The 22040-nt window shown below is 51.9% G+C and overlaps 5 protein-coding genes across 5 annotated transcripts; 2 read left to right on the top strand and 3 right to left on the bottom strand.

Moving 5' to 3' along the window:
• Positions 1 to 444: 444 nt before the first annotated feature.
• On the top strand, positions 445 to 5197 carry EDD37DRAFT_494643 (SNF2 family N-terminal domain-containing protein). Its single transcript, XM_062813374.1, has 3 exons — positions 445 to 2683; positions 2736 to 3106; positions 3162 to 5197. The coding sequence occupies exons 1-3, from the start codon at positions 924 to 926 to the stop codon at positions 4949 to 4951; spliced, it is 3921 nt and encodes a 1306-aa protein (XP_062667637.1). The 5' UTR covers positions 445 to 923; the 3' UTR covers positions 4952 to 5197.
• A 365-nt stretch (positions 5198 to 5562) lies between these two features.
• Positions 5563 to 9025, bottom strand: EDD37DRAFT_494622 (ubiquitin thiolesterase). The gene is made up of 2 exons (XM_062813372.1): positions 6418 to 9025; positions 5563 to 6364 (listed from the first exon to the last, which is right to left on the bottom strand). Exons 1-2 carry the CDS (start codon positions 8825 to 8827, stop codon positions 5679 to 5681), a joined length of 3096 nt encoding a protein of 1031 aa, XP_062667636.1. The 5' UTR covers positions 8828 to 9025; the 3' UTR covers positions 5563 to 5678.
• Positions 9026 to 9584: 559 nt separating this feature from the next.
• On the top strand, positions 9585 to 14775 carry EDD37DRAFT_494627 (phosphoinositide-3-kinase, regulatory subunit 4, p150). The gene has a single exon (XM_062813373.1). It carries the CDS (start codon positions 9691 to 9693, stop codon positions 14668 to 14670), a length of 4980 nt encoding a protein of 1659 aa, XP_062667635.1. The 5' UTR covers positions 9585 to 9690; the 3' UTR covers positions 14671 to 14775.
• On the bottom strand, positions 14776 to 16250 carry EDD37DRAFT_494617 (hydroxylacyl-CoA dehydrogenase). Its single transcript, XM_062813371.1, has one exon. It carries the CDS (start codon positions 15898 to 15900, stop codon positions 14881 to 14883), a length of 1020 nt encoding a protein of 339 aa, XP_062667634.1. The 5' UTR covers positions 15901 to 16250; the 3' UTR covers positions 14776 to 14880.
• Positions 16251 to 17161: 911 nt separating this feature from the next.
• On the bottom strand, positions 17162 to 20794 carry EDD37DRAFT_687679 (AEX-3 domain-containing protein). Its single transcript, XM_062819946.1, has 2 exons — positions 19910 to 20794; positions 17162 to 19858 (listed from the first exon to the last, which is right to left on the bottom strand). The coding sequence occupies exons 1-2, from the start codon at positions 20303 to 20305 to the stop codon at positions 17390 to 17392; spliced, it is 2865 nt and encodes a 954-aa protein (XP_062667633.1). The 5' UTR covers positions 20306 to 20794; the 3' UTR covers positions 17162 to 17389.
• Positions 20795 to 22040: the final 1246 nt, after the last annotated feature.

Genomic DNA, 22040 nt, shown 5'->3' with positions numbered 1-22040 from the left:
CTGCCACACCTGCTGCAAGCGTACAAGGATCCGGTGAGAGAGATGAAGGTCCGCGTCATTTGCAGTGAAACATCTTGATCGTACTGCGACCCGTTCTATGATTCGATGAGATGCTTCTCTTAGGCGGGAGTAGCCACGAAGCAGAGCAGAATAGGAATCAGAGCATCAGGCATGTTCATCTCTTGCTGAGCAGATTGCCTCAAGCTGTTGGCACCCGGGTCAAAGCGACCCGACCGATGGACCATGGCCAGTCCACGTTGATTGGCGTGCTGGCTGACGGACGCGCATTAGGAAAACAGGACCTCAACAACAGCCCAATGCGTGCCTTGATAGCATCAAGAGCACGCCCGTGAAGGATGGAAATGGGGGTCGTTGCGTCTGAGGCGGCCGCCATGCCTTCCAAACCACTGATGCGATGCCCCTTTCCGTGCATGTGATCCTCGATGATATCTCACATTGAGGTCTACAAAACTCCGCGAGGCTGTCACTTGCACGACTCCCTGTAGCCAGAGCGACTTCACATTACTACGTTTCTCGATATCATCCTCCTCTCTGGTACCACTTCGTCTCGCTCTCTTTGCCAGTCTTCATCTCTACGCACATGCTAACTCATGTCTCCTTCACTTTACCCATACCAAGCCATTATCAAGTCGTGGCACGTGCCTCTTCTCACGCCTATAAATATCCTTCTACGCCTTTGCAACCTTTCTTCCCTCTTCATACCTCTTCAATCGAACAGTCTTCTTTCCTCAAGCCCTTTTACTCCAATATCCTCTATCAAAGCATCCTTCTACCGTCATCGCATCATCTGACAGCCACTGGGGCTTCCCTTCCGCTGCTGCTTCTGAAGCCGCGTTGCCAATCTGTACTGTAGAGGTCTGGAAACTTTCTCTACGACATTGCATACACCAATACAGAACATCATGGCGTCGGTGGGATCGGATCGTGCGATTATTGATCTCACGGCCGAGTCGGACGACGAGTCGCCAAGTTTCAGCACCCATGTCGCGCCAACGGTCCAACCAGTCATCAAGTCTGAGCCAATCGAAGAAGAAGTTGAACTGCTTGACACCACTTCTGGAGCGATCTCAGACCAGCCTGGCGAAGCCGAAGCCGTGCACAAATCTGAAGCAGACAGTGTCGTTACACAAGCAGAACAACTTCATCAAAGTCAGCAACCGACGTCGACTCAAGGCGACCTCACAACCACACAGCAACTCTCGCAACCAGACGTCGTGGAGTCTTACACTGCCCATGGTGAAGCAGACCATGACACTACAAACGATACATCTGCACACGACCACAAAGATTTCTCACCAACAGCGCATCCACACGAACCTGCAGTCACTGAAATGGAGGAGGATAACCCTGCAGATGCTGAAGATGCCGCACAACCAGTGCTGAACAACGACGACATCATGGCAGGAGAACAGACTCTTGAGTCTGAGATGTTCTCAAACAGTGACCAGGACCTCCCACCATTCGAAGTCAACTCGCCGTTCATGGGCACCTTCGTCGACACAGCACCAGGGGGTCTTGACGGATCTGAACCACTCGCCTTTGCTCAGAATGATGCCACCGCAGCAAAAGACGAGCTCAACGCTGGTCCACCGAGCCTTCCAGGTATGGACATGAACGCATTCGAGGCACTGAGGCTCTATAACATGAACAATGATGACTTCGAAGAAGTAGCACCCGACGAAGATGCCATTCAGCCCGACGAACTCGAGGTCTTGGATCAGCCTCAGCAAGATGACGAGGATGGCGAAATGCTGGACTGGAATGCTGCCATTGACGTTGACCACGTTATTGCTGATCAGGAAAATGAGCTCAAGAAGGCCGGATTTGCTCGACTCCGGACAGAATTCGAGCAAAAACAGGTAGAAGGCTCTATCACCCAAGCAGACGAGATCCGTTTCGCCACCGCGGAGTCCGCTGAACAAGCCCGCCTGCGTGATTTTGAGCGAAGCCGGATTGTTGTAGAAGAGATTCCCGTCGCAACAAACGAACTGCCTCCTGGCTATGAAGATCAAGACTCCCTTTTCATTCCGGAAACTCCTGCTCTACCCGAAAAACAGACCAAGAAAAGAGCCGTCCCAAAGCCGAAGAATCGAATCAATGCGCAAGAATTGCGCGAAGCAATGTCCGCTGGTATTGACGCTGGCTATGCGAGCGGCAGGAAGGGTAAGAGAAAGGCCCCAGCATCTGCCGAGGACAAACAGCCACGGAAGAAACGAGAGCCCAGGGCAGGTGCAGCCAAACCTGGTCCCAAGGCTCGTCGAGGCAAAAAAGGACCGAACTTGAGCAACATTCGGAGTCTCGGAAGCACCAACGTGATACGGGCGGCCAATGAAAACGAATCGAGGCCTGATATGCCCACGTTCACAAGCAAGGACAAGGCAAAAGCGTTGAACGAGCTCATTGCGAGTATACCAAGTGCTGAGCAGGGCTCTCACAGAGGTGAGAGAAAGGCGATCCTTGAAGCGACGACAAAATTCTCTGGGCGTGGCTCGGTAAGATCTGATGGGAAAGGCGGCTGGAAGCTCAAAGGCATGAAGTCCTCCTTGTACCACCATCAACTGCTTGGAGCAGCATTCCTACGCGATCGAGAACGTAGCGAGTCCAAACCACATGGCGGAATGGTGTGCGACGAAATGGGCTTTGGCAAGACCATCCAAATGATGTAAGTCGGCTCGATTTGTTCATGATTTCCATCCAGAGTCTAACACAAACAGTGCCAACATTCTAGACGGCAAGCCTGCCGCAGACAGTCCCAACCGAACCACGTTGATTGTGGCGCCACCTACGTTGGTAAATCAATGGATGGAAGAGTTCGTGAAGCACATCGAACCAGAGAAACTTGGTCGCATTCTTTGCTATCATGCGGGTTCCCGTCTACAGAGCAACGATGTGCCCGCCGATCTCCAGCGTTACGATGTGATTCTAAGCACCTATACCGAGGTTCTCAGGAGCTATCCACTGACGGAACCTCCCAAGCATTTATCGTCTGACAAGGCAAAGAACGAATGGTGGAAGACATGGTATTGCGAGAAGGCTGGCCCTCTTCACAAGGTGAAATTCCTCCGCATTGTCCTCGACGAAGCTCGTAAGTTGTTTTCCTCTACCTCATAGACTTGGGGTATGGCACTGACCTGGAACAGAGGCTATCAAATCTCACAAATCCAAGACTTCTGCCGCTGTTCGTGCTCTTGCTGGCACCTACAGATGGGCTATCACTGGAACTCCCATCATGAACTACATTGAGGAGTTATATTCTTTCTTTGCGTTCCTTAGAGTTCCACACACTGGCGATTTTGCGACGTTTCAACACAACTACTGCAACAATCGTTCCGGAAGAGAGCCTGTTGACATGGGCAGAATTCACAACATCCTTCGAGCAATTATGCTACGACGAACTCACGTTGACAGTTTATTCGATGCTCCCATTGTCAAACTTCCAGGTATTTCTCACAACACATACCCAGTGGAATTCAACTCTGTGGAAAGAGCGATCTACAATATGGTGAGGAGACGTTACATTGGTCAAATCAACGCTTATTCTTCCACGGGTGAGCTCACCGCGAATTACCGGAACGTCTTGGCCATGTTGACACGCTTGAGAATGCTGTGTGCCCACATATTCCTCTGTCAGGATGTGCTGAAGCAGATGTTTGTTGCTGCAGACATTGAGACTCTCTGGCGCCTGACGGCCAAAGAAGTCGAGACTTCAACGGAAGAGGCGCCTCGGGTGAATATCCTCATGGCACTTCGCAAGATGTTGCAAGCTAAAGACAACACTATCCAAACCTCCCAGACCCGGACGGCGGATCAGTCGGTTGCACCCACTCCAGATCCCGAAGCCGAACACGACATCAGGACGGGCAAAGCCTTCGGACTCACCTTCAAATTCCGACGGTTCCTCCGAACACTTACCGAGTCTCGCACTTGGACTGAGCTGCATCTCCGCTCAGTGTGTGCCAAGTGCCGCCTTCCACCGGATGAGCCAATGTGCACCTCTTGCTTCCACGTGTACTGCAAGGAGTGTCTCAGTGCCATGGACTTTGAACGCCGCGAACGAGATGAAGAGAAGATTGCGTGTATCGAATGCGGCACTCACTTCGAAGAAACATCCTCCTGCTCAGGTCTCAAAGAGTTGGGTTTTAACAGCGAGGAGGTCGCACAAAAGGTCGAGAAGGTGAAAGCAAAGCGAGGCAAAAACAAGACTGCCGTCAGCTGGCAGGGTAGCCAAACAAACGCCGATGAAGATGAGGAAGAAGACCCACCCGCACCAGATTGGATCGGTATGGATGGTACCGTCCTCACCTCTGCGAAATTGACTGCAACAAAGGCCGCGATCCTCAATTGGCACGAAAAGAACCCCAACGAGAAGATCATCATCTACACGCAATTCTTAGGATTGTGTCGCATTCTGGGCAGAATGTGTGAAGCCGAGAAATGGGGCTACGTACACTTCAACGGCAAAATGACACAGGAGGCGCGCCAAAAGTCCATCAAGCGCTTCGGTGATAATCCCCATATCTGTGTCATGATCTGCAGTCTGAAGGCAGGCGGCGTGGGCCTCAATCTCACAATGGCATCCAAAGTAATCATCCTGGATTTGTGGTTCAACTCGGCGATCGAAGCACAAGCCTACTGCCGGGCCTTCCGTATTGGGCAGCAGAACAAAGTCGAGGTCATGCGTTTCGTGGTCAAGGACAGTATCGACGAGGATTTGGTGAGGATGCAAGACCGCAAAGACGGCGAGATTGTTGGCGCTATTGGGCCAGATTCGCTCAGCAAGCGTGCTACAATTCAGCAGCTGCTTGAGCTCTTTGGCGACGTCAAGGAGGGTGAGGGCCAGAATGAGTTCATTCTTATGGAGGATGAAGGTCTAGATGATGAGGACGACAACGTTGATATGGCGGAACGCCTCCCTCCGAGGCCATTCTGATGCAGTGATCAAGACACGGAGGACGCAATCAGGAATCAAGGGTGAGCATGAAATTTGACTGAGGGCAACCGCGATGTGCTTGAGCTTGAGCATGGCGTTGGGCTTGGAGCGTGCTTCCAGCATCATCGACATCGGCATCGAAATTGAGGCATGGAGGCTTTCACGCAGCGAACTGGCTTTGAGAAGGTGGGCTTCCACATTTGGGCATCTGTGCAGCGAGTATCTAGACACCACATACCAGGGCTACGACAGCAGCAGATACGAGCTTAGCAGCAATGACATGAGCTAAGCAGGTCCTCTTTTCCCTTCTTGTTTTCTAGGACTGAACTGGGCGTCGTTGTCGTTCAGGTGGACTCCCATGGATAAGGGGTCTGGATTCGAACGTCCCTACGATGTGTTCGGGGAGCCCACCGTTGAAAAGGGACACACAGCAGCCAATGCTACGGATGCCAGCCAGAAGCACAGCGACAATGCAAATCCAGTTTTCATGGTTCATATCATTTTCTCATTGTCCAGTCTAATTCTTCCGTGCAAAGTGCGTGGGGTATCATCTAATGAAAAAACTTCCTTTTCCTTTTTTGTGTCATGAAAAATAACGCAGCAAACCCGAAACAAAGGAAACCGAATCCATGCTCGCAGACCCGCCGCTGGCTCATCGCTCATATCATATCCTATCCAGCCCAAGCAACACCACTGGGCTCGCAGCCAAAAATGCTGGGCCGGGCAATCACGCTCCAAGCTCTTTGATAGCAGCCTTCCTTCGTTCCAGAACTTCATTTCTCTTGACTCTGATTCTTAGCGCCTCACTAGCTTGAATCAACGCATCGATGCTGATAGCATGGTTCGTCATGTTGTGATTGATGTACGTGTACACCTGTGCCGCCGAATCCAGTGCCAAAATCGCATTTTCATTGAGTTTCAACAGCGCCAGAGCCAGCTGGAACAAGAACGGTGAACTGGTGCCGTCGTGTTCACCATCGGCATTGTTAAGATCGGGCATGCTAGGCGTGGTCGGCGTAGGCGGTGCGCTGAGGTTGAGCGACGGCATGTCCACTGTAAGATTCTTCTGACTGAGAACCTGCGGGACCGCATCGGAGCTGTTGAGACAAAGTATAACATCCCAGACACGGTAGAGGGCTTCTCCACCCGTCAAGACGCCAGTGTACAGCGACAGAAACCAATGGAATGTGCATGCCTCGAGTTCGACACCGAGCTCTTCCAACTTGGCGCTCAATTTGGGAAGGATCTCGACAACATATTGACGCAGGACGACTTGATCGGCTCTGGCGACCAACAAGGTCGAACTGAAATATTGGCTAGGAAGAATGACGTCGATGATGGCTACGAGCAGCCAGAAACAATCTTCTGCCGTGGCGCAAATGAGCAAGAGTGAGGCGGTGATGAGGTTCATGCCTGTTTGATATGTTAGTCGATGAGAAATCAGCAGTTGTTCAGAGGAAATATACCTTGACAGTATCCAATACGAGGATTGTGGATTGAATACGCCCTCAACAGCTCTTCCAGTCTCTGGACACCAGGTCCATGGCGGAAGAAAACGTTATCTGTCAATGTGCGACGAACATCCGCCTTGATTTGACTTGCAATATCTGGGTCAATGTCTGTGCCTTCTTCCGAACGAGCCACCAGATCTTCATAGTAGCCTGGGTTTCGTAGTGCACTTGCCCCTGAGCATTCCGCCCAGATCTTTGGTCGAAGCGCTACGGGTATGCCAGCGAGAACCAAGGATTTGAAATGCAAATATTTGTTCTTCGTTTGCTTGGATCGCCCGAGCGTTGCAATACCGATAAGTTCGCCGTCAAGAAGATCCGCTTCAGGTGTGTTGTTGCTCGTCCGGTCTGAACTACTCGCTCTCTCGGCTCGCACTCGACGTAAGAAATCGTTCCAGCGAGCACCTCGCTCGGTTTGCAACGCGTCGTGAAGGTCTGTCAACTGATCGAGCAGCATTTTAGCAGGACCAGACTCATTTGCAGATTCGACCTCGCCATCGGCCAAGAAATCTGAAGAAGTGACTGTGACTGCAGAAGTCTGCGGCTCCGTCACGACGCTAGTTGTTGGAAGCGCTTTCTGCGCCGAGACAGGAGCCGACAAAGATGTCTCTCGACTTCTATGTGGGGGAGTAATCGTGCCAGCCACATCAGCAGTGTTGACTGTGACCACAGCACTCGCAGATGGAGTATGCGACAGCAGTTCCCTAGGTCTTCCCGATGACAAGGCTGCAGGGACTTTCAAATAATCCTGCCACGACTTCTTAGGTGATTCATCCTCGATCGAAGCTGGGGTCGATGGTCTTTCAACCGGGGGCTCTCCAGACCCTGGACTTTCTCCGGCTCGAAAGCTCGCTATGGTCTCCGTGTTGCTCATTTTGTTGCGCTTGTGCCGCGCGAGTTGCAAATTTTGTCGTTTGCGTCGATGTTGGTCATATATGAAACCAAATCTGTCTGTTAGCAAGCCGTGCTTGTCATTGTACTGATTGGTCATGGTCGGTGGCAGTTGTGAGCTTTCAATCATGGAGTCCAGCTCCACGGTTGGGGGAATGCTGCTCGCGTTAGACTCCTTTCGAGCATGATTCGGGCTTGGTGTGAGTCTGGTCGCGGTCGGAACACGTCGTGCTGGTGGCCGCATCTTCCCGCTTTCAGTGGTAGGTTGTGGAGGATTTGTGCGTGTCTTCGTCAAGTTCGAAAGCGAGGCTTCCGCTTCGCTTGCTGTATTCGTGTTGTTGGCATCTTGTCCCACTGAGGACGCTCTGGATCGTCCTGCTTGAGTCTTTCCACCGAAAATTTGTGTCCAGGAAGCAAATGATCGACCAGATTGATTCGAGCGAACACTAATCTCATCACCAAGTTTCTGCTTTCTAAGCGGCTTTCCTCCAATGAAGTAGCTAGAGGAATTTGCTGGTTGTTGAAATATGTTTTGCAGCGCTGAAACCTTGTTAGAACTTGAGCTTGCAACCCGAGGGCGCAGAGTGGCATCCAAGTCTTGACTGGTCTCGCTGAGTAGGCTGTTAGCTCTGCTCGCTGCCCTGCTATCTTTACGCTGTATTGACGTAGATGCCGTAGACTCAGCCCTACTGCGATTGCCCTTTGGATCGGAGTGCAAGAGATTGACAGGACTTTGGGGCTCTGGTGTTGAATCGATGGTTCCATCCAAGGAGCTCGCGAATATCATGCCATCCGCCATGGCCTCATTCATCATGCCGTTGAGCGATGTAGCAGATGCTGTCCTGCCCGGGGTGCTTGATCGGTCCTGATCTTCTGCACCAGAAGCACCCTGTTCCAGACGAAGCAAACGCTTTTCCACCTCCGATGTTGATACATTCGCTTCCCGTAGGAGCCTCTTCAATTCCCTCTCCCTTAAATCTGCTCGAATGCGCAGAGTTGAGATCTCGGCATCCCGCTGAGCCAGGTCGGATGCGTATTGTCGGAGTAGCTTCACCGCGCCAGTCTTGGCTATGAGTCGTTCAATGTGGTCGTCTCCTGCCAGGTGCAGTGAGCCCGGGATGTCGATTGACGAACGCGGCGAGTCGTCGAACAGAGCATTTTGTTTGTTCAATGTTGGAGAACCACTGGTCAGCCCAGCCAGAGTTGCCTTTCTTTCTCGCACTTTCTGTGATATTGTTCTTATGGGCCTGGGTACCACCTCTTGCACAGTCACGTCTGACGACTTCGATTCGGGTTCCGGAGAGAAGGAAGGGAAGGATGTCAATGCAGGGTCATCTTCGTCGATAGATCTGGAGGAAGCCTTGGAGCCATGTCGCTTTGGTGCTCCTCGCAGCGTCTTAGGCTTTTTCAAATCTGCTGAGGCGTGAGAGGTCTGAGAGGAAGATCGCCTCGAAACATTGCTGCCGTTGTCGGACATGTTGAAGCCCCCAACCGGCTGAATCACCTCTTTCTGAATATTGAACTTGTCGAAACCACCTCCCTCATTTTCGAACCAGTTTCAGAGATATGCAATTCCGCAGGGTTACTGAAGCGAAACGTCATTCCAGTTCGGTTGTCCGATCCCGGGTAACAGATATAAATACACGGTCCTAGCGAGTGAAACAAGATGCACACGACTTCCAGAAGAGTCCGCAAATTGAGTTGTACACAGTAAACAAGGCACTTGATCTGACTGTATTTGGGCCGCGCACAAAGACTGGCAGTCGGGCATCTGTCACAGACAGGAATGCTCGTGTGATATGACGACAGCGTTGTGGAGTGCCAGGGCTGATGGGATTTTGCAGGGGGGCGTGCCACCTAGGAGTTAGGCTTTAATGGCAGGTCAGTGGCTTAATAAAAGGGGCCACAAGGGGCACTCACGGGGCGTATCTATTAGGGTGAACTATTGGCTGTCCAAGCGCAGTCACATGACACTATTCTACGGCGATTCTTTGTGGCAGCCTGTCATCGTGCATGCCGTCCAACTACCTCTTCTACTCCATCATAACAAGAATCATCGCCTGACTGTCGGTTTGTTGATGGTCCCGGACGGACTGAAGACTTCACTCTCAAATACCATCTGTATCTGAACCTTTCTAGCCCTCGATCTCAGAGTATCGCACAGGGCGCGCCCGCGGTCCCGCCAGGGAAAGGAATCTAACCAACAACGATGGATACCAACATGGATCTGCGTTCATCTCAGCAGACATGAAGACGAATCCAAATTTCAGCATGACTATAGACTGATCAATTTTTCCGAAACGCACGTCCGCTTAGGGATAAGTTGCCCAATCATTGAACATGGGTCAAGGTTACTCCATGACCACGCTTTCGGCGGCGTCGGCCAGTATCGACGTCCCTGAGTTGGTCGACCTTGTTCATGAGAAGACTTTGGCATCGGCTCGGTTCATGAAAAGCATAAGGGCACGCAGCCAACAGGGTTTCGTCTTCGTCAAGGCCGTTATGAAGCCGTATTCATCGTTCCAAGTACACGAATATGTCCGCCAAATCACCGAGGAGAGGAATATCCTGGCCGAGATCCCCAATACGCTGGGCTATCAGCGAATTGTCGAAGTCGGAAGTGGAGGTTTTCTGGTCCGACAGTACATGTTCAACTCAGTCTACGATCGGCTAAGCACGCGACCGTTCCTAGAAGATATCGAAAAGAAGTGGTTGGCATTTCAACTACTGTGTGCGGTCAGGGACTGCCATGCTCGAAATGTATTCCATGGAGACATCAAGACGGAAAACCTTCTTGTCACTTCCTGGAACTGGTTGTACCTTACCGACTTCTCGTCCTCGTTCAAGCCTACCTATCTACCAGAAGACAATCCAGCCGATTTTTCCTTTTACTTCGACACATCGGGGCGTCGAACATGTTACATCGCTCCAGAAAGGTTTACGGACTCCGAGTCTGACGAGAGACAAGATGGGCTCAATTGGGCAATGGATATCTTCAGCGTTGGTTGCGTTATCGCCGAAATATTCCTTGAGGGACCAATCTTCTCTTTGAGCCAGAACTTCAGGTATCGCAAGGGAGAGTACAGCCCTGAGCATACCCATCTCAACAAGATCGATGATCCCGAAGTGCGAGCAATGATCCTGAACATGATCGATTTGGAGCCGGAGAAGCGTTACAGCGCTGAGCAACTCCTTTTGGTTTACCGTTCTAAGATCTTTCCGGAGTACTTCTACAGCTTCTTACATCAATACATGTTGGATCTCACGAAATCTGCAAGTGCAGCAAAACCTGTCGGACTAGACGTGGAGAGTCTCACAGAATGCGACGAAAAGATCAATCGTGTTTACTACGATTTTGACAAGATATCGTTCTTCCTCGGATATGGCCCGAGCCCAACAGGGAAGACTACAAAGTCATCTCTGGCTCTCCGGTCGAATAACAAGCTGAAAGCTGCGGAGTCTGATCCCAGCTTGTATGACGGAAGCTTGATTTTTCTCACTCTGGTCGTTTCAAGCATGAGAAACACCGCAAAAGCGTCAGCAAGACTGAAAGCCTGCGATCTGCTCGTTGCTTTTGCAGAGCGACTTCCAGATGAGGCCAAACTTGATCGCATATTGCCTTACATCATCGGACTGTTGTCAGACGATTCCGACGTCGTTAAGGCTGCAGCGATCTATGCAATGACTTCGCTATTCGAGATGATCGAAGTCGTATCGCCAATCAACGCATACATCTTCCCCGAGTACATCTTTCCGAAACTACGAAATTTTGTGCTCAGTCCTACAGACCAGCAAACCCAGCAAAAACAGCCAAGCACCCTGGTTCGTGCCGCGTACGCTTCCTGTCTGGCGTCGTTAGCGCTGTCATCGTCCCAAATCTTGGATATGGTGCATGCCATTCGCGCTGATGGCCGATTGCCCGCCCTACGCGAGGACGAGTTGGCACCCGAGTCATCATATCACGGCCTGTATGATGTGGCTCGGGCGGAGTTGATTCCCCATTTCGAAGAAACAACGGTTGCGCTCATCACGGACCCTGAACCCTCCGTACGACGAGCCCTGCTTGGATCAATCTCTCTTCTATGCGTTTTCTTCGGGAGCTCTAGAGCGAGCGACGTAATACTGACGCATCTCAATACCTATCTGAACGACAAGGACTGGATCCTTCGATGCTCCTTCTTCGAGGCACTTGTTGGGGTTGCGTCGTATGTGGGCACATCAAGTCTCGAGAAATTCATTCTTCCGATCATGGTGGGATCTCTGACCGATCTGGAGAATTTCGTGGTCGAGAAAGTGTTCCGGTCGCTAGCGAGAATGGCAGCTTTGGGGCTGTTCCAGAAAGCTACGACCTGGGAGCTTGTTGGCATCGCTGCAAGGTTCATGGTCCATCCAAGTCTATGGGTCCGCGAAAGCGCCGTACAGTTCATTGTCCTGTCTGCCAAGTACATCTCCGCAGCTGATCAATACTGCATCGTCCTACCACTGATCCAACCATTCTTGAAGAGCCGACTCCAAATACTGACGGAAGAGCGAATCCTCGACAACCTGAAACGTCCGCTGCCAAAGTTTGTGTTTGATGCGGCCATCAATTGGGCTACCCGGAAAGGAAACAGCTTGTTCTGGACTGCAGCCAGTCGTGACGGTGCTCTAAGTCTTTCTGATCCAACCACACCTCAGAACCCATCAACGCTATCAAAGAGGCTGCTAACACGGATACCACCTTCTCAGAAGGACAAGGATGATCAGACCTCCCTCGAATCCCTCAAGAATCTAGGCATGACGCCCGACGACGAGATCAAGTTGCTTGCTTTACGTGAATACATACTGAGAGTGTCGAAACACAAACCTTCAGAAGGCGCGGACGAAAGACCGCGGATGCTGAACAACATTGTAGCACTGAATCAGATCGGTGCTACGCCGCAAAATGTTTTCTTCGACCAACGCGAAGCTCTTCGTCAAATCAGAAGTCGACCGAGTGCTATTCAACGTGATTCCACGAAGGATGCACGACACAGCTTGGCCGACGCTCTCCTGGATGCTTCCACAAGTATGGATAACAAAGCCGCCGGACTAAAATCACCCTCCATTGGCAGCGGAGCACAAACACCGTCTACAAGGCCTATCGAGATTCAAAGTCAAGCGCTTGCCACTACCAATGGTGGGCCGTCGCTTCGTCTGGAGAGAGCAAGTGCTTCTCCCAGACCCAGCCTTTTGTCCGACAGGGCTTCACCTATCGGCAGTGCCGACAGACTATCATTGCGCCGTCATACGCAAGCTGATCTCAGACACCAACATAGTGGCATCAATCTGCTAAATCGAGCAGATGCCGCCAAGGCGGATGCTGAAATCTCCACGATCTCAGAGAACGCCCTAGGCAGAGTCGATGGCCCTCCGCACCGCCGAAGCACGGCTGGACCATCGTCCTTGACTGTGGCTGCCAAGCTAGCTGAAAAGTCAAGATCCGTTTCACCCAGAAGTGGAGGCTCCCGTACGCCGCAGCACGAAACAAATCATTCTTACACCGGAAATGATCCTAATGTTCTGCGGTTGCTTGGTCAACATTTTGTGGAAAACTTCCCTGTCGACCAGATGGATTTTGGCGGAAACCGACCGTCGGCCAATACTAGGACTCCCATCAAAAGAGCAACGGACGTGTTTCAGCAAAACAATGGTAGAGCAACACAACAAGAACAGGCATTTCGTGTTGATCTGTGGCGTCCGTCAGGTCAATTGCTCACACAGTTTGCGGAACATACTGCTGCGATCAGTCGTGTCTGTGCAGCACCTGACCACGCTTTCTTCGTGACAGCATCGGATGACGGGACTTGTAAGGTTTGGGACACCATCAGACTGGAGAAGAATGTGACGCCTCGTTCTAGGTACACTCATCGACACGCTGAGGGGACCCAAGTCAAAAGTCTCTGCTTTGTGGAATCTAGCCATACGTTCTTGAGCGGTGCCGACGATGGGACTATTCACGCGGTACGAGTGGACTACAAGAGCGTGGAAGGCGGTGAGAACTCCCGGTACGGCAAACCAATCCTGGTAAGGGATTTCCAGATTCCCTCCCAAAAGACGCAGAGAAACGCGGGCAGTACTGGGAATATCGGCCCCGAGTCCACTGCCGAGCACGCTGTCTGGCTTTACCATTATCGGAACCAAACATCGCAGTCTATCTTGCTGGTTGCAACAAATGAATGTCGCGTCCTCGCCATTGATATGAAGAACATGGAAATCATCACTAGCATGGAAAATCCTGTGCATCATGGCACACCTACCACGTTCTGCGTGGACAAGAAGCACCATTGGCTTTTGTTGGGTACCACTCATGGAATACTTGATCTCTGGGACTTGCGGTTCAAGCTCCGATTACGCAGTTTCGGTATCCAGACAAACTCCAGGATAGACCGTCTCCTATTGCATCCGACCAAGGGACATGGTCGGTGGGTTATGGCCAGTGCAGGTGGTGAAATCAGCGTCTGGGATATCGAGAAGCTGGTCTGCCGGGAGGTATGGAGACCGAGCACGTTCGCCGCCTCGAGTACGTCTCGGGCATACGAGACCTGGTCCCCTGACGATGAAAAGAGCGATAAGATCCTCTCGCGCTTCGCTGGTGAGGTAACAAAAGACGACACTGTTGTCGAACCACAACTGCGCCCAGACGGTGGCAACGCATCCAATGGCTCACCGATCAAACCTCGATCTGGCGCCGAGAATGCTGGGTCTCCAGTGAAACCTGCTCCGGCTTCGGCAACGATGCCAGCAGTGCACATCATGTATGATTACCTTTTGAACTCGTCCCAGCCCGACAACCCGTACAAACATGCTCTGCTCTTTACTGGCGGCAGTGATCGCGACCTGCGGTATTGGGACATCCAGCGACCCGAAAACAGCTTCATCATTTCCGGGCCGGAACTTCATAACGAAGACGCGGCGACTGTGAAAGCGAAATACGAAGTCACCCATCCATTGGCCTTGAGTGCGGGTGCGCAAATAGCGCTGGTACAGGAGAAACTGGATGATGAGGCTTCGGCCAGTGCTACTACACGAGGCACGCCTAAGAAGCCCGCACGTTCGGCGAAGGATTCAGTTGCACCTGGCAGACCGGGCAGCCCAGCTGTGCCCACGAGGACTCCGTCCAAGGCGTCCTCGGCGGGATCGGCGTCAACGAAGCCGCTACGCACGACGATCATTAGCGCGGCACAACAGCAAGTGCTCCGGACTCACATGGAAGGTATCACAGATGTAATTGTGCTTCGGAAGCCGTATGGATGTGTGGTCAGTGTTGATCGAGCTGGGGCGGTGTTTGTCTTTCACTAAATGACATCCCCGGAAACAATGGTAGACCTGGACTAGATTTTCGATAGACCGCCAGTCCAACTTCCCAGACACTTGGCCCAAAAGAGTACGTCCAGTACAATGTTTTCTCACAGCACCTGTTTCATGCATCTACCATATGCTCGCTTGCTCGCCCACACTAGCACTTCCTGTGGTGCTTGGTTTTCTGTCATCCTCACAACGACGCTGCTCTCATGCCTCACCTGGCCTCGCTTTACCCTCGATCTCCTCCTGAATCTTAACCACCGCTCTCAAACCCCAATCTCGTTTCTTGATATCTTCAGCCCCAGGCAACCCATACGCCTCATTCGTCTGCTCAATCACCTTCCCTTTCCATCCCTCGTCATTCATAGTGATACTCCCCGCATCCTTCCACACCTCATTGATCGACTCACCTATGTTCCCCAAGAAGCCCGCCATACCTTTCGGTCCACCGCCAAAGCCGTACATCTTGAACGGTCCGGCAACAGCCCATCGTGGCCCTAGACTCGCGCGGACAATCTCGTCGATTTCTTCGGCCGATGCCACACCTTCATTGACGAGGTGGCATGCTTCCCGGAATAAAATGAAGGACAGACGGTTGGCGACGAAGCCTGCTGATTCTTTGTGGATGGTGATCGGGCGGTGGCCTGAGTTGAGAGCTGAGAAGTATGCTTTTACATGTTCTAGTTCTGACGGTGCAGTGGTGGGAGACGGCACGAGTTCGATCAACGGCATTATATGAGGTGGATTGAAGGGGTGGACGACAAGCAACCGCTTTCTGGCGGGATCGTCCGCCTCCAGATGCGATAGTTGTTGGCTGGCTGGGATGCCGGAGGTTGAGGACCAGAGGTGTGCTGTTGGCTTGACGTGCTGAAGGACATCGGACCACGTCTTTTGTTTGAAGGGGAGGGATTCGGGACCTTGTTCCTGGATTATAGTCGCGTCCCTGACGGCCGATGATAGGGAAGTGTGGATGGTGAGTCGTCCGGCAGAAAGCAGGGTTGAGATGGATAGTGTTGGTATGTCTGAGGGTAAGTACAGTGGGAGGACGGACGAGATGTGCTCTTGCAGATCTGGGCGAGGGTCGTACACGGACACTGGCGCGGAACTGTATGTCAGATGGAGGGCCAGGAAGGATATGCCTATGGCGCCGAGACCGATTAGGGTGATATGCTCGTCGAAATGAGGAAGAGTGTGCTGTGACGACGATGTGGGATTGGGGTCGGACATGTTGGCGTGGAACTTGACTTATGATCTTCGCCCAGTGTGGTTCTTCTAGATGGTGTTGCTAGAAATAGTAAGGCAGGATCTATATGACGGGCTTTGCTGGCGATGTTGTTACTGTCGAGGCTCTAGCGGCGTGGATATATATATATATGTATATATTTTCGGAGACGGCGAGGTCTACTTGACGTCTCCTTTTATTGCCTCGGTTCAATCTTCGATCGGGCAGTTCATGTACACGGACTCTCTTCTCAATGTCGTCGGTCGAGACAAACCCTACAAATGTCAAACAGTCTCACTTTCAATCAAGGTGTGAGTCGGCATTTGACTGGTACAGACTTGAATACTGTTAATCAACAATGCACATACACCGTCGTGACCATCCGTTCATCGCAAGAAAGAGGGTTCGGTCAGGCGAGGGCAAACATGCCAAACTGGCTGGATACAAACAAACCAAACATCCTCAACACACCAATATTCTGCTCGAGGATGCCTGGTATCGATATCCATCAGTGTCCCTCTCAAGCTGCATCAGTATGATCTTCGCGTGGACCGGCGAATAACGGTAGGTGGTCTCAATGCAGCTGCGGTCGGTACTGCTGCTTTCACATAAGAGAGAGCTCCAAAGTTGAACGCTCATGGCGCTCTTATCTGGCATCAGGGCCCTGCCCGTTCTTGCCCCTCCGGAGTCAAAACTGGATTGACGCGATCTCGACCAGAGAGTGATGCCGTCGGGGTCGTTGTTAGCTGAGTATCATAGTAGGACGTTTCGAAAGGTTTGCTGCACAGGATCACGGTCCAAGAAACGGCTTGATAGAGCCCAATGCGGCTTGGTAGGCTATTTACCGCTGTTTTCACACCTTTTGACCTCGAGCCCAATATGAACTCCTGAATGAAAAAGATCACTATCATGGTAACATGCAAAAACATAAGAGGCAAAAACAATCAACAGCAGGGATTCGCTGGTTCTCACGAACCCAACTACTAACCTGCCGGCATGAGGCTTAAGTATGACTGAGCGAACGGGAAGTCCTGCATTGACTCATCCTATGGTCGATTGCGAGGAGAACTGGTCGGAAGTAGAATATATAACTTGTAATGGGGTCACTTACAACGGACTGTTGTTGTGATCTTGATGGCCGATATGTTCAACACGCACCGTAGAAGTAGAAATCGAAGCGGCAGTGATCACACACCACAATACTACCCCACAGCGTGAATTTGTTTAGCCAAGAAGGCAACATGACAAGAGGAACGTAAGAGAGAACGACACTCATGAGTTGAAGGCTATATCGATTCATTAAAATACTTCAATAATCATCACAAGATATACAACATTGAACATGGGATATGGAGAAAAATGTTGCCCAACAAGAAAATTGTGTTTCTCCCAAATGCGCCGAAAACTCCCAGCTCCAATGCAAATGTCCTCCAGGTTGTCACAAGGGATATAATATCAACACACGGTACATTCTTTTAGCATTCTCACAGGACCTTAGCCCTCGAGCACACGACTCAACGTCGCGCCGATGGCCCGACCAACGGTCTGGACAATAGGCTGCTTGACATTCTCATCACTCACACTGCCACCGGTTGAGGCATTGACATGCGCATCTGCGTCATCATCCTCGACGATCTTCGTACGCATACTCGAGTTGTGATGCAGACTCTCTCTCGCAGTATAATTCGTCGGCGCGGTACTCGCCATGCTCAAGGCCGTACTGCTCCGTTGATGAACTAGATCCGGCGTCGGGGGGATGGAGCTCCGTTCACTCGCCGGCGTGAGGTGTCCTGTCCCTGTAGTCCTTGAATCAGACTGTACAGAAACCGACCCTGAAACACCACCAGGAGACAAACCCTCTGAGTCGCGCCGTGTGTGGCTCGTCGACGACGACGAAGTCTGCGCCAGCGCAGCATTATCCTCATCGGCATCGGCATCATCATCTTCGACACTGGCAGCCTCGTTGGCGAGTTGCAGGCCTTCAACAGCGGCAGCGCACTGCTCGCTGATGTTCCGGATGATATCGGCGATAGCATCCGTCTTGTCGCGCAGATGCCGATCAGCAACATCACTCATGCTCAACTCCGAGTAGCGCTTGCTAGCGCGCTTCGAGGCCGAAAGGAGCTTGCTCTCCATCGAGGGCGTGACGTCCTGGCCATCAACCGACATTGGCCGCGACGAAAGTCGTTTGTCGCTGCGCGACGTGACATTCTTGAAACGGTCGTGGTCACCCTCAAGTTCTGCAACCTGATCGTCTTCATCCTCTTCTTCCTCGTCGTCATCGTATCCTTCGTTGATGTAATCCGCCAACTCGGACGCCGAGCCAATAGACCGAACAATGTGCTCCATATGGTGCGTCTGGCCGGTGATGAGGGACCGCAAGTGCAACACCACACGTTGGGCCTCGTCCCGTTGCCGCTGCAGCGTCTGGTTGGTATGTTGGAAGGCCGCAATCTCCTTGCGATTGCGCGACCGCTCCTTCTCCAAGTCCTCGGCGATACCCTGCTGAAGGACCAGAGCCTCGAGAGCATTGTCGCGTTGTCTTTCCGTCGTGGACAACCGGAGCGTAAGTCTTGCGGCGTCGTCTTTCTGCTGGTCGATGAGTCCCGTAAGTCTGCGGTTCTCGCGCTTGTGAGATTCGATCTTGACGCGCAGCTCGGCGAGTTCCTTGTTCAGTGACTCGACGAATGCCTGGAATTTCTGGAACTGCAGTTTCCAGGTCTCGACTTCTTGCTCCAAGTAGTTGTTGCGCTTGGCCACCTTGGCAAGTTCGGTGTCCATTCTGCCCTTGAGGTTGATAAAGTCTTGCCAAGCCTCGAGTGCGTCGCGTGAGTACTGGTTGCGCTCGCGGACAATCTCGTTCATGTGCCGCATTGAGATCTTAGTCATAAGTGGCTTCTTCATGCTGCCACCGAACAAGGCTTTGACACCGGTATTGCGGCCGAGTTTCTCGCAAACATGGTCCATGACCGCCATAATGGAGTCTTGGTTCCACCATGATGGATCTTGAACACTCTCGACTTCACCGCGCAATACAATGATCTGACCAGCAGGAATCAACTTGCCGCCACCATAGGCCGACTTGAGATGTTGTGGTACGCCACCGATTTCGACGTCGCTGTTTAGTGCTTGGGTCAAACGGTTGATGAACTTGGTGCGTTGGCCTGCGGTGAGGACATTGGGTGGGTGGTCGGTGATGACCAGGTTGCGGTCCAGGTCGACGAGTAATGCGTCCTTGGGCGGCTGGAAGAGCGATCGGCATTCGGTGGTGATACCAAGGATATATGGGCCTGGCTCCTGAACCATCTCGCTCACGTTTCGGGCGTGTACTACAGGTACGTACAGACCACTCCATTCGTAGACGCGGACGCAGAATCTGATGGTCTCTGCGGCGATGGTGAGCATGGCGGGATGATGACTGGTCAGAATGATGCGTCGTGTTGGGGAGACGGCTGCTTCCACGAGTCCAACAATGTTAGGGATGGTCAAACAGCTGAATAGAGGCCACATGGCAAAGTTCTGGAATCCTGTTGGTGAGGACGGGAATTGATAGCAGAGGGCGTAGTCTTTCATGTCGATACGGACGAGGTCGTTCAGACGTGGAGCTGGAAAGCTAAGAATTCGTGAGACTTCTTCGGCATGGAATAGATTTGTAGCCTTGTTCCAGTGAATCCACATGCCGCGCAAGTAGTCGCCGAGCAGGTTGTACAAAGGATATCTGGACAGGAAGCTCAAGCAGTACGGGATCCAGTAGGTTTCGTCTGCGACGTCTCTGTAGTCGGGCTCGGTCTTTCGGCGCAGATCACGAATGGTTTCAGCTCGTTTTTCATCAGCTCGAGACCAGACTCGAAGAGCGATACCGTAGAGAGTATGCTGAGAGTCTTGCTGGAGAACAAATGAATGGTGGACACAGTGCGGTTGACTTCGACCTGTGCAGATTTCGACATCGTGAGGAAAACACGCCTGGAACATTGTTAGTCAGCCAGTAAGGTTGAAGTGCAGTCATGTACTGACCCTCATGGCACTGTGTAGAGCTCTTGCGATTTCATTATCGCTCTCAAGTCGTGGGCTGCTGCCCAAAATCTCAGGCAACCAAAATTGGCCGACAGCTCCCTTCATGTGCTGGATCTTTCCAAACGACGGTGGTGGTGCTTTGACCCATTGCGACGGCTCCCTTCCAACACCGCATACCATATATGCATGGGTTAAAGTCTTTGGAGTCGGTCGATTATTCGATTTCGTTAGCGTCGACGGTAGTGGCTGCGTAATTCTAGAGTGTAGCGACGACGTTCGACTGGGAACCATCGCATCACTGACGATCTGCTCTCTGGTCGATGGACGATTTGTTTCGCGAGTTTGAGGTCGAGCCATTGAGGTCATAGAGGTGTGACCTCTCAAAGAAGGACCCATGATTTCACACAATCGATGGGATAGAGTGGTGGTCTCTGCGCGCGGCCCGCAGTCAGATATGTCACCAGTCAAGGTCCGTGTCTAGGCCTATGCTGATGATTTTGACAGCACCTCCGCAGAAGAGAAACCGTTCTGCAAGTCGTGCCCTCGTAGGTTTGAAGGGAGTTTGAGGGTGAGAGGGGTATGCAAAAGTGGGAAGAAGTAATGTTATCACCAAGACCGGCTGAAAGAGGGATCCAAAGGAAATGAATGCAAGGTACCGAAATGGACGAGATTCAGGAGGGCTGTTGTTGGGTGCAAGCGAAAGGATGCATGCGTAGCAGGTCCGGACCCGTCGTGTCAAAAGTGTGCGGAGGCCAATGGAAGAAGCAAAGCAATCGAAGCAGCAGGCTAAGAGAATGAGGCTTGCAGGGGTATGAGAAACTCGTCTTTTCCACATCGAGCTGCATTTCACACTGATTTCAGCACTGGGTTTTCGCCTTGCGTGGGCCGCACCGTGATGGTCGCTCAAAGTGATGACGGTTCGGACACTAGGATGCTTGCGATATGGAAACTTGCAGGGTCTCTGACAGTGACAGCTCGACTAGAGACTGTCATCCAGAACTGCGGAGCAGAAAGAACGCGCCCATAGGAAGGAAGACGTATGCATATCGATGCAAATCGGACACTCTATTTCGAAAGGTTATGGTCCTTCTGAGTCGTCAGGGAATTATGTTCAGTTTCGCTGCACCAGCTGGAAATGCGACCAGACCAGCGTCGGTGAGCCCTGGAATGAGGCAGCTAAGGGCCAATAGTGGTGTCTCTTGGGCCTCTGGAAATCCCCTGGCCTTGTGCTTCACCCAGCCACTCGCCTTCCCTGGTGGGCCTCAATTTGGATGATCGGAGCGATCCCCGATCCACTCACCTATTCTTTGAGACTCTGACAGCTTGGGAGTTGGGCGTTCGTGGGTATCATCCGGGCCACTCCCATTACCAATTTGGCGGTCCACTGCCTTTACGGACATGCGAAGTGCAGCACACTGACTTTTCCGCAATCGTCCATAGTCACCAAGCCATGCAGACTCTGGACTTCTATCGAAGAGATGGTGGCTTGCGTTTGGCTCGTGTCTGCGTGGCTCAGGGGGGAGTTCTTGCTAGACACTCTTTTCGCCGTCCGGCATATGTTTCCCTTTTTGGTGGTCACAGTTGCATTATTCCATCTTTTTGGTAAAAGGATATGCAGGTCCATGAAGTTTATGCGGTTTTGACATGAACAGTTTTCCCTATACACGTCAATTGCAACGGAATAGCATCTCGCGCAGAACGATCTCGACATCCGAACCTGCTCCAGCGGCGAACTTCATTACCGATGTCTCTATACCTGTCTGACACGGGTGACGCCGCAACGTCAAAGTGTCTCTGTCACCCTCTATGTCGATGATGAGGTCAGGCCAGGACTTGCAGCCTCGTTAAAAGGTCGACTAATGCTGTGCAGCCACGTGTAATGTTCCGCACGGGCTTTCAGACAGTTGCAGACTTTCTAGATGCATGCCTACCTGCATTGGTTTGGAATGGTTCGCTATCGCGCCCGGACATCCGTAGACGAATGTACGTAGAATTTTGGTCGGGTTGTGCCGGTGGGTGTCTTGAGATTGGCCGAGAGATGTATGAATCATGATCTGGGTGCTTTTGATTGTTTGAACAGGAGACCCTGGTTGCAAAATGCGGGGCTGTAGCCCGTGTCTTCTGTGTGCAA

Source organism: Exophiala viscosa (assembly GCF_022695815.1).
Source record: "Exophiala viscosa unplaced genomic scaffold EDD37scaffold_9, whole genome shotgun sequence".
Classification (NCBI taxonomy): domain Eukaryota; kingdom Fungi; phylum Ascomycota; class Eurotiomycetes; order Chaetothyriales; family Herpotrichiellaceae; genus Exophiala; species Exophiala viscosa.
Note: the sequence above shows the minus strand (reverse complement) of the source record. Positions and strands in the feature narration are given on the sequence as shown.

What these genes read in the sequence shown, in the direction of transcription:
- EDD37DRAFT_494627 (XM_062813373.1), top strand. Translation starts at nt 9,691, where the DNA reads ATGGGTCAAGGTTACTCCATGACCACGCTTTCGGCGGCGTCGGCCAGT.
- EDD37DRAFT_494622 (XM_062813372.1), bottom strand. Translation starts at nt 8,827, where the DNA reads ATGTCCGACAACGGCAGCAATGTTTCGAGGCGATCTTCCTCTCAGACC. An exon ending in TCGTATTGGATACTGTCAAG is followed by an intron (nt 6,365 to 6,417) that starts GTATATTTCCTC and finishes CATATCAAACAG; the next exon opens with GCATGAACCTCATCACCGCC.
- EDD37DRAFT_494643 (XM_062813374.1), top strand. Translation starts at nt 924, where the DNA reads ATGGCGTCGGTGGGATCGGATCGTGCGATTATTGATCTCACGGCCGAG. An exon ending in GGCAAGACCATCCAAATGAT is followed by an intron (nt 2,684 to 2,735) that starts GTAAGTCGGCTC and finishes TAACACAAACAG; the next exon opens with TGCCAACATTCTAGACGGCA. An exon ending in CATTGTCCTCGACGAAGCTC is followed by an intron (nt 3,107 to 3,161) that starts GTAAGTTGTTTT and finishes GACCTGGAACAG; the next exon opens with AGGCTATCAAATCTCACAAA.
- EDD37DRAFT_494617 (XM_062813371.1), bottom strand. Translation starts at nt 15,900, where the DNA reads ATGTCCGACCCCAATCCCACATCGTCGTCACAGCACACTCTTCCTCAT.
- EDD37DRAFT_687679 (XM_062819946.1), bottom strand. Translation starts at nt 20,305, where the DNA reads ATGGGTCCTTCTTTGAGAGGTCACACCTCTATGACCTCAATGGCTCGA. An exon ending in CTCTACACAGTGCCATGAGG is followed by an intron (nt 19,859 to 19,909) that starts GTCAGTACATGA and finishes ACAATGTTCCAG; the next exon opens with GCGTGTTTTCCTCACGATGT.